Source organism: Ananas comosus, unplaced genomic scaffold (assembly GCF_001540865.1).
Source record: "Ananas comosus cultivar F153 unplaced genomic scaffold, ASM154086v1, whole genome shotgun sequence".
Lineage (NCBI taxonomy): Eukaryota > Viridiplantae > Streptophyta > Magnoliopsida > Poales > Bromeliaceae > Ananas > Ananas comosus.
Genome location: NW_017893411.1, coordinates 43259 through 54991, shown reverse-complemented (window position 1 = coordinate 54991; position 11733 = coordinate 43259). Strand labels below are relative to the sequence as shown.

The window sequence follows — 11733 nt, the reverse complement described above, 5'->3', positions numbered from 1 at the left end:
TCATATACGGTGCCCACAACGCCCGATCAATGCAAGTAGGTTATTTGGATCACCAAAAGAAGTTTAAAAATTTATCTAAATCATTAATGTTAAAGTTTAGATCTTTCACAAAATACATATAAAAAAATATTAGATAATATACACATTCAAAATTTAAAAAATATATAATTTATCTCTAGTGGACCAAACTATTATTATTGATTTTCAAAAATTTCTTCAAACATATTATTAGTGGGGTTTAGAAGTGTATTTTGGAAATAGAAGGATAAAATTGAAAATTTTGAATAGTGATCAGGGATATAAAAGCAAAATCCCCTAAAAAAAAAATATTACATTGCTAAATTTTGTAAACAATGCTTGGAAATGACAAATGATCTCCAAAAAAATAAAAGGAAAAACTTCAAATAACCCTTGTGTTTTAGCTTTTTTTTTTTTTTTTTTACTTTAATACCTTGTGGTTTTAACTTAATTATTACCGGTTTATCGAATTTTCTAAATTATTGCAATCACATCCCATAACCCAATTAGTTGACTAAATATTAATGTGTTACTAATGTGGAAGCGACATAGTTAGTATTGTTGTTACTGATGATGCGACAATAATCAAAATATTGCGTTACCTCTACCTCAGCGATTAATCAAATATTTAGGGCCTATTTGTTTTGGTGAAAGTGGAGAGGGATGAAGTCATTGTCGGTCGTAAACGATCACTTACATTGTTTATTACGGATATATATTTAAATAAAGATACAGTCAAAACTCGAGTTAACCGAAACAACGTAATTGACTTCAGCTTGGGATTGACTTCAACTCATCCCAAGCCGAAGTCAATTACGGTGAAAAATAAAATAATATAATGAGTAATGCTAGTTATATTTAAATATATTTAATTATGGCACTAATTACTCTTTTATTTAGTTTGCATATTTAAACTATGATAAGATTTGATTAGTTAAGTTTTATTATTTTCTTCATTTAGTTTGTATATCTAAAATATGATGAAAATTGATTAGTTGAGTATTTATATTTTTTTTACTTTATAATTTTATTATTATATTATTATAATTTATGTATAAACAATAATTTAGTTATTTTTGATTAAATAGAATTGTAAAACAAATATAATAATTCTACAAACCAAAAATTATAATAGATTAAAGGATAAACTTCAAATATCATCTCTGTAGTTTCGCACTTTCTCACTTTAGTACCTTATGGTTTTATTTTTTTCTTTTCTCAGTTCTTCAATTAACATTTTGTTAAATTATATGCAAAAAAATTTAGATATCCCATCTAAATTTATCAAATATTCACTTTAGTATCTTTTAGTTTTAATATAGTCATTGATTTAACAAAAAAAAAAAAAAATTAGTGGAGGAGATAACAAAAAGAGAAAAATAAAACCACAACGTACGAAAGTAATACACTTTAAACCATAGGGTACTAAAGTGAGAAAATACGAAACCATAAGGGGTGGTATTTGAAGTTTTTCCTAAATTAAAATTTAAGAACTATGATAACTATATCAAAAGAATTCGGGTTTGGATTAAAATTTTGACTATCCGTACCCGTAACCGTACCCGTACCCGTTAGAGTGGAGAGCGTGGATATAAAGCCACCTCTTAGCCCCACACACACTCTCTCTCTACTTTCTCTCTCTTCTTTTCCCGCGCGCGCGCTCTCTCTCTCTCTCCTCCCACGACGACGACGAAGAGGACGAAGAGCTCCGAGTCCTCTCTCTCTCTAGAGATCCACCGTTGGATTCGAATCGGACGGCGCAGAGGAGCTTTGGGATCTCACCTTCTTGAGCTTCTCTTTGATCCGATCCACGTGACGCATCTCTCTCTCTCAAATTAGGGTTTCGATTTGATACGATTTTGATTTGATTTGAGTCTATTTGATTCGTTCCGAATTTCTTTGTTTAAAATGCGAATCCGATCAAAAATTTGCGAGTTATCGGGTTAATTTATGGGGAATTTTCTTCGGATTATTCCTTAATAATTGACGCCGTTTTCTTTAAATTTCACTAGTTTTTTCTTCTTTTTTATCAAAATTTCAACTAATTTCTTGCTTAATCGCGAATTTTTGATCGAATTTGGCGATCTATTGTGCTAAATTATGGGAATTTTCTTCGGTTTATTCCTTAATTTCGGACGATTTAGAGGAATAATTAGCGCTTAATTTTCTTTAATTTCCTCCCCTTTTTTCTTTTTTTTTCTGAATAATTCTTCATCATTTTTAAAGTATTTTTTTTTGTTTAATCTCAATTTTTTTGTATTTTTTCCGATTTATTGGGGTATTAATTAATCGTAGTTTGTGCTATAGGAAATTAATTAGTGAATTCTTTTTTAGATTTAATTATTCTTTAAGTAAAAATAAATGTAGAAAGGCCCTCTTTACTACATGAATTTTTGAAATAGGTCCTCAACTTTTCTTTCTCTTTTTTTTTTTTTGATTATAGCTCCCTCAACTTTTAATTTTTCAAAACGAGGTGACAATGGTCAAAAAGAAAATTAAAGATTTTCTCAAATTTATTGATAATTTCACCAAATTAATAAATTTATTTTTTTAGCAAATAAAATTAGACACATTAGCAATTGATAACTAAGTTATTAAATTTTATATAATTTTAATGGAACTAAACATAAAAGTTTATAAATAAAAAAGCTTAGAAGTCGAGGGCTCCATTTCAAACTGTCCTATAGTTGGGGGGCTAAACTCAAATTAAAAAAAAAGGGTAAGCTTCAATTTACACTCTCCGTGGTTTAGCTCATTTTTTTACTTTGCCACCTTATAATTCAAATAATTACGCTTATCTATTCTTTGGTTTATCTTTATTCTTACTAAAAAAATTTACTCTCAAATAGGATAACAAAATGAAAGTTTTTATAATCACATGACAGTTAAGTGTAAGTTTTTGAACTATATGGTGGCAAAGTGAAAATATGCTAAACCACATTGTGGCAAAGTAAAAATGAGATAAACCATATGGGGGAAAATTGAAGTTTTCTTTAAAAAGAGGGAAAACTTTAAATACCGTCCCTGTAATTTCGCACTTTCTCACTTTAGTACCCTACAGTTTAAAGTATATCAATTTAATATTCTATGGTTTCATGTTTCTCTTTTCATCAGCTCCTCCGTTAATATTTTGTTAAATTATATACAAAAAACTTCAGATACCTCATTTAGGTTTATCGAATATTCACTTTAATATCTTTTATTTTAACTTTCTTACTGATTTGACGAAAAAAATTAGTGAAGAGGATAATAAAAAAAAAAAATCAAAAAGTGCGAAACCACATAGATCATATTTAAAGTTTTCTAAAAAAAAAAAAGGGTGAAGTGTACGGAGATCACATGAACTATAGGTGGATCATTTTGAATTGACCGCTCAATCTTTTGAAATTTTGATTTTGCTGTCCAATCTTTTAAATCATTTGATTCAAGTCAATCAACGGATACTTTGACTTTAAAATTTAAGTTAATTATTTTGATTAATTTACAGTTGCGAGCGAAACATGCTGAGCTAAATTTGTAAAGATAAATAACGCAGTCAAATGTTGTAGTCAATTAAAATACCGTTAACTGATTCAAATCAAATGAATTGAAAGGTTCGATAGTAAAATCAAGGGAAAACTTCAATCTACTCCCTTGTGATTTAAAGCGTTGCACTTTGCTTCCATGTGATTTACTTATATCTCGCGGTTGAGACCAGAGCGCAGCTATATAAAAATATTGGTTATCAAAATACTATACATTTTATCAATTTAGTACCTTCTTTAATAGCAGAGGTTTTAACGGCGAGATAGAAATAAAACCACAGAAAAGCAAAATGAAATGCTTTAAACCACAGGGCACCAAAGTGAAAATACGGTAAATCACAGGACTACAAATTGAAGTACTCTCTTAAATCAAAATTTCTGTATGGTTTTTTTTTTTTTTTTTTTTTACCAAAAAATAACTTAGAAGTTAAGAGTTGAGGGGGCTCTTTCGAAGCGGCAGATACCAGATACTTGAAGGTGGTCTCTTTTACATTCCTCACCTTTCAATTTGTATATACAGGGTAGTTTCCTTTAAAGTCGGCGACGACTCATGGCGGCGACGCCGATTTCTGGAGCCGGCGCCGAGTACCTCAAGCTCGTGCGCGACACATTCCCACCTGGCAAGTTCATGGATTTCTGCGCAATATTCTACTCCCGCATGATCAAAAGGTCTCTCTCTCTCTCTCTCTCTGTGCATAATTGTACTTTACTGTTCTATAATGTTATTTTACGAATATGCGATAAACTATAGATGGAATATTTTAAATTTTTTTTGTATATGATTTAATAAAAAATTAACGAAAAACTTATAAAAAGAGAAAACTAAAATCATAGGATACTAAATTAATATATATATTTTAAATCACATAATACTGAAGTGAGAAAAGTACGAAATCATATAGGTGGTATTTGAAGTTTACCATTTATTTTCTGTTATATATTATTAGATAATGTAAAACAATTGCCTTAATTTTTCTAAAAGGATAGGGGGCGTTTGGTTTGGAGTAAAACGAAGCGAAAAATTATTTTTAGTATGAAAAATACTTTTTCGCTTGTTTGGTTCGACGTAAAAATATTTTTCGTAGAAGCATTTTATGAATTTGGAAAAAAAATGAAGTTTTTATTTCCTGGAAGAAAATGAAAACTCAAGTTGCTTAATTTTTTTTATTTATTATTTTTTCACCGAACCAACTAAATGTCGATTTTTTTTTTCTCAATTAAATAAATATTGATGGAAAACTATTTTTTTCCCTATAAGCCAAATACTACAAAACGTAAAACTTTTTTTCACTAATTTTTTTTTTCCAAAAACTTTTTTTTTGTGATTTTACGTTGAACCAAATGGACAACTTTGGCCATTCGGTTAGGCACTTCAAATTTGAAACCTCCAAAATTGTAACGGATTAAAATTTGCAAACCGAAGTATCGCGCTTATAGTTTGAGCATTAAAAGTGCGATTTACCTTTTAATTCTACGGCAACAGTACGAAAAATCCTTCTGCAGATATTCTTTAAAATTTTAAAAATATTTTCAGAGGGATACGAAACTTATAATACAAAAAATAATCTTTTAATATATTTATATTATTTTTAAGGGCTTTTCAATATAAATTAGAAGAAATGAATAGAACAGTGACTGAATTTTGACCGAAGGGATGCTAAATGCATCGATATAAAATTTTGAGGAGGTGAAATATAGATTTTGAAAAGTCAAAAAGAAAAAAATAGAAAACTGAATATTTATAGGGTAATTTTCTATTTTTTAGCCTAATTCTCTTTCAAAATTACATCTAATCATTGTGCTAGGTAAACTCAAATGAGCAAATTATTTGCAATAAAATATTATTGTTAGAGAAAATTCTTTTTTTTTTTTTTTTTTTGTTGGGAAATCACAGGATAAGCCTAAGGGGGCTGGCACTGAGGATGCAGGTGCTGCTCCAAGGGCACAAAGAGCTGCGCCTGGGTCTCAACCACACATACCTGCTTCAGGAGAGATTCTACTATTTATAAGTCACATTGCATCATTTATTAACAAGCTATTATGTCTCTTCTTCTGAATAAAAAGTATAAAAAAATTATTCTTTATTAATCATGATATAATGGGTGAACCCAAGGAGGAATAGCCTGATTGGTTGTCGACACCACATCAACAATATAACTGATATATTCTAGATTTTTCTTTTTTTTCCTACCTCAGGGGTATGAGCTTAACATTGAAGACGAGGAGAAGCTCCCTCGCACAGTCGCAGAAGCGGAAGCTCTCCTCCAAAAGATAAAGGTATACTTATATATGTTAAGTTATATAAAATAACTATTGTTCCGTAAAAGCTCCCTTTATGTTTGGACTTTGGGACTTTTTGATAAATTCATATCGTGAACTTGAAAACCATATTCCTTTTAAGTCTGAGCTCAAGACTGGTTGACTGGCGGCCCATAATATGAATTTCAATTAAATAGGAGAAAATCAAATATGCTCAGAATCTGGCGTGATTAGAACTTAAAACTTTCTACTTTGATACCATACTAGTAAAAAAATGTGTCTTTATATATTTTATATTTGACAATATATATATATATATAGAGCTCATCTGAACTACGGATCATTATTGAGTCGACTATCTAACCGTTTCAAGTTTTGATTTTGCTTTCCAATTTGGAAAAATGCATTTTCAGTTTGTTATCTTATAGTTTAAAATGTTTCACTATTCTATTCTGTGATTTTACATTTATCTCATCATTAAAACCTGCTGTCAAGTAGGGTACTAAATAGATATATTTTACAAATGAAGAGACGGTTGTATGAAAATATAGGTTAGTAAAAAAATACTATAATTTGTCAACATGTGGTTCGTAAAATATATTAATTGTTCTCATATAATTTATAAGCCGACTAAACAGTAGTTTTTAACGTTTATCTTTACCGATTTAGTTACTACATATAATTCTCATGACTGTAAATTCATTAAAGCAATTAGCTTGAATTTTTTGTTAAGTTAATATGTCGTTGACAGATTTGAATTAGGCAAATTGAAAGATTCGCTAGTAAAATCAAAAATTTTAAAATGTTGGATAGTCAATTCATATTCAAATTTTGAATGTATTGTTTATCTTTACAGATTTATAAATTCACTAAAATAAATAATTAGCTCAAAATTTTGAAATTAAAGTACCGTTGACTGCTAATTCGAATCAAACAAATTGAAAGATCAGACGTTAAGTGAAAATTTCAAAATGACTTATAGTTAAAGTAAGTTCGGTATGCTTTTACCTTTTTTTTCCCTGCATTTGGCCCCATTAAAATATTTTTTTTTATAATTGATCCTAAATAAATTTGAATCACAGAAATGACTCTATATTGTCTATGTCGACATAAACTCGGGGTTTTCTATAATTTAGCAAAAAATATATAATTCACCTTAATTGTTTTTTTTTAAATTTTTTTTACTTGCTTATTTGTAGGATCGTTTGGAAGAGTCTCGATACGGACGGTTTTCGCGGGCTCTTGAACAATTTGCTACGTTTCCGAAGCCGCCCATCATTCGCATTTTCAGATTGGTACCTCTATTTTTCATTAATTCGCTTGAGTATTTTCGCAAAAAAATTTAATCCTTACAGTTCGGTCCCTAATTCGAAAATAAAAAGTTACGACCCTGTTCGGGGTCTGTTTGTTTCAGTGGAAGCGGAGAGAGGTAAGCGCTTTTTCGCGTGTAAATGCCCACTCCCAACGCTTGGTTTCTTGTAAATAAATTCTCAAAATGCCGTAACCAGTTTCGGCTGAACAAACAAACTCCGCACGGGGACCGTCGGGAACTTGCGAACTACGAACAAAATCATACACGAGAATTCGCGCGAGAAGCTCCTTGAAACAAAATCATAAGCACGGGGATCTCATTTTGAACGAAGATTCTAGCTAACCGAGTCGTAGTTTTGCAGTTTTCATTGAGCCTTATGGCGCACGATGATTTGTTCGAGGAATTTACAAAATTCTTGCCCCCCGACATGTTGGCGATCCGAGACGATGTTCCTTCTTTTCCCGAGAGGGTTAGAACGACCGGCGGTGGTGGCGACGGTAGCGATAGTACCTGCGGCATATCCGAGTACGTCGAGCTCTTGCGCGACACACTCCCACATGGCAAGTTCAAGGATTTCTGCGCTGTACTCGAGTCCTACCGGGACCACAGGTATCTTTGCGTAATCGTACTTTATTATTCTGTAATTTTATTGTATATTATATATTGTTAGATAATGCATAACAACTATCTTAATTTTTTAAAAAGTTTAGGAGGGCGTTTGGTTCGGCGTAAAATGAATCGAAAAATTATTTTCAGTATGAAAAATACTTTTTTACTCGTTTTGATTTGATATAAAAATATTTTGTTGTAAAAATATTTTTATGAACCGGAGAAAAATTGAAAATTTTCACTTCTCACTGTTTTTCGAGGAAAAACAAAAATTTAAGCTACGTAAAACTTTGTTTATTTATTTCTTTTTTGTTTACCTACTGAACCAAAGAAATGTGGGTTTTTTTTTTTTCCTCAATCAAATAGATGTTGACGGAATTTTTTTTTTTTGTTGTTTTCTTATAACCAAATTCTACAAAATGTAAAACTTTTTTTTCACCGGAATATGTTTTTCACGAAAAGTCGTATTTCATACAAAATGTAAGAAACAGAAGAATAGTGTTAATTTGAACTTTGATGGAAGGGGGATGAATGCATCAACATAAATTTTGAGAAGGTAAAGTATAGATTTTCAAAAGCTAGAAAGAAAAAATAAAGAAATAAATATTTGCAGAGAAATTTTCTATTTTTTAGTCAAATTCTTTTTCAAAATTACATCTAATCATTGCGCAGGTAAACTCAAATGAGCAAATTATTTACAATAAAAAAAATTATTGTTAGAGAAAATTCTAAACTTTTTTTGTTTGGTTGGGAAATCACAGGTTAAGCTCAAGGGGGCTGCTACTGAGGGTGCAGGTGCTGCTCCAAGGGCACAAAGAGCTGCGCCTGGGTCTCAACGCAAACCTGCCTCAGGAGAGATTCTATTATTTATCAGTCATATACAAATCATTTATTAACAGCCCAATTATATTTTTCTTTTTGAGTAAAAAATATAAAAAAAATATTTACTATTATCCACAATGAGATGGGTGAATTCAAAGGAAAACAATCTGACTAGTTGGTGACGCCACATCAATAATATAACTGATATATTTTAAACTTTTTTTTTCCTGCCTCAGGGATATGAGGTCGACGTTGAAGACAAGGAGAAGCTCCCTCGCACACTCGCAGAAGCGCAAGCTCTCCTCCAAAAGATAAAGGTATATCTGTATATGGTAAATTATACAAAATGACTATTGTTCTCTAAAAGCTCCCCTTTATGTCTGGACTTGAGACTTTTTGATAAATTTATGACGTGAATTTGAAAAATCATATTCCTTTAAGTTTGAGCTCGAAACTGTTTGACAGCCTCATGATATGAATTTGAATGAAATAGAAGAGTATCAGTTATGTTAGGAGTCTGCTATAACTCGAACTCATGATCTTCTGCTTTGATACTATACTAGTAAAGAACGATGTCTTTATATTTTTATATATAGAATTTGAATGTTACATTTATCTTTGCAGATTTGGTTATTGTATACAGTTCTCGTAACTGTAAATTTATTAAAGCAATTAGCTTGAATTTTTCTTAAGTTAATGCGCCGTTAACTTATTCGAATTAAACATGTTTAAAGATTGGATAATAAAATTAAAATTTTAATTGTTAGGTAGTCAATTCATTCGTGGGGGAGGAGTGGGACAAATTAAAGCTTTTCTTCAAATTTTGAATGAATCCTTTATCTTCGCAAGTTTAGTTACGCCGTACAGTCTTCGGAGTTATAAATTTATTAAAGTAAGCAACTCGTGTAAATTTTTGAAGTTAAAATATCGTTGACTAATGATTCGAATCAAATAAATAGAAAAGTTGGATGGTAAAATAAAAATTTTAAAATATTGAGTAGTCAAATTCAAAATGACTTCCAGTGAAAGTAAGGGGCCGTTTGATTAGATGTAATTATAAATACAGTGTAGTTAGAGATACATGCAGTTGGAAATACAACAGTTATAATTTCATGAATCTTGTTTGGTTGGATGTAGTAGTAAGCGCTGCGAATATAAATAATTTGTTTGGTTGCATGTAGTTCAGAAATAATTTTTAAAATTTGATTATTTTATATATATGATGGTGAGATTAACTCTAGTGTAAAAAAGAAAAATAATTTTTGTTTAAAAAATATTGAGGAGGTAAGCATATCTTTTATTTAAAATTACTCTCTCCAACTGCTGTAGTTGAAACTGCAACCAATTTGAGCGTAATTCGAACTGCTGCAGTTGGGCCTCCTCTTGCAGTTCCTGCTGCAGCAGTTGGAGCTAAATATATCAAACCATGCAAACACGAAATTTGCATTTACATGCAGTTACAACTGCAGTGCCCCTAAGTTATGTGCCCCTAAGTTATGTGCGCTATTATTTTTTTTATTTTTTGCATTTGGTCCTAATAAAATATTTTATTTTATATTTGATCCAAAATAAATTTGGTTTGCAAATATGACTCTATACTGTCTACGTCTACGTAACCTAGGGGCTTTTTACAATTTAGCGAAAAATATTTAATTAACCTTAATTATTACTATTATTTTCTTTTTTACTTGTTTATTTATTTATTTATTTTGTGCTTGTAGGATCGTTTCCCAGAGTCTCGATACACATCGTTTTCGAGGAATCTAGAACAACTTGGGACGTTCCCGAAGCCACCCATCATTGGCATTTTCAGATTGGTACCTCTACTTTTCTTTAATTTTGCTTGATTATATATGTTTGCGCAAAATTTTAATCCTTACAGTCCAGTCCCTAATTTGAAAATAAAAAGTTACGACCTGGCTTCGCGCCGGTTTGTTTCGGTGGTGGAAGCGGAGAGAGGTGAAGCGCTTTTTTACGCGCAAATACCCTCTTCCATCGTTTGGTTTGCTGTAAATAAATTCTCAAAATGCCGTAACCACTTTCGGGTAAACAAACAAACTAGCACGGATCGTTTCGTCGGAAACGTGCGAACTACAAACAAATCATGCACAAGCATTCATGTGAGAAGCTCCTTGTTAACAAAGGGCGCGGGGATCTCATTTTGAACGAAAATTCTAGCTAGCTTATCGGGTCGTAATTTTGCAGTTTTCATGGAACCTTACTGAGCACGACGATTTGTTCGAGGAATTTACAAAATTCTTGCCCCCTGATACGTTGGCAATCCGAGATGATGTTCCTTCCTTTCCCGAGAGGGTCAGGACGACCCGCGGCGGTGGTGCCGGACCTAGAGAAATTATGTCAGCGATGAACAAGCGAGACAATTTCCAGAGCCACGTCGTCGACGCTAGCGATAGTAGCGACGGCAGCAGTGGCTGAAGCTCGGAAGTTTTCTCACGAAAGAGACAGAGAGTTAAAGAGGAAAAGAGTGGATGAGAGATATATAAGGAGGGTTCAAAAGGGGCTGTGAATAATACTTGGATTTGATAGGTGGGGTTTAGAATTTTGGATTAATTGTACAGTTGTGTCCCTTTAAAGTGTATAATCACAAAATAGTCAGGTTGAACCTTTAAAGTGTCCCTTTAAAGTGTATAATAATCCCTTTAAAGTGTATAATCACAAAATAGTCAGGTTGAACCTCTCTTTTTCTCTCTCTCTCTCTCTCTAGAGATCCACCGTCGGATCGGAATCGGACGGTTTTAATTGAAGAGGTTTAAATCTGCAGCTTAAAAGGGAGTTCTTCAGGTTCTCTCTCTCTCTCTCTCTCTCTCTCTCTCTCTCTCTCTCTAAACAATAATTTTTTTATATTTTATTTCCAAAATTATATATTTATATACTCTAAATTAAGGCTTTTTTTGATTTTTTTTCTTTTTTTTTAACCTTTTTCATTAATATGCGTGCAAGAAATTTATATCTTTATTGTGGTGCAAGAAATTTATATGATTGGTGGGGATTTTGTTTTAGCCAAAGTCGGCAACCAAGATAGTCAGGTTGCCGACTTCTTATTTTGAGGCCCTTCCACTTTCGCCCACTTTTTGCGGCTGACTCATAGTTAAAGTCGGCAGTGAGGGTGTCCTTCTTGCCGAATTCTAAATTGGGGCCTTTTCTTTGATTTCTCTAAGCTTTTTTTTC

General features: G+C 31.7%; 1 protein-coding gene across 1 annotated transcript; it reads left to right on the top strand.

Moving 5' to 3' along the window:
- The first annotated feature begins 1676 nt into the window (after nucleotides 1-1676).
- LOC109705971 (paired amphipathic helix protein Sin3-like 2) lies at nucleotides 1677-11148 on the top strand. Its single transcript, XM_020226787.1, has 10 exons — nucleotides 1677-1830; nucleotides 4063-4211; nucleotides 5437-5530; nucleotides 5739-5819; nucleotides 7001-7096; nucleotides 7475-7722; nucleotides 8484-8574; nucleotides 8781-8861; nucleotides 10266-10361; nucleotides 10750-11148. The coding sequence occupies exons 2-10, from the start codon at nucleotides 4093-4095 to the stop codon at nucleotides 10978-10980; spliced, it is 1137 nt and encodes a 378-aa protein (XP_020082376.1). The 5' UTR covers nucleotides 1677-1830; nucleotides 4063-4092; the 3' UTR covers nucleotides 10981-11148.
- The last annotated feature ends 585 nt before the right edge of the window (nucleotides 11149-11733 follow it).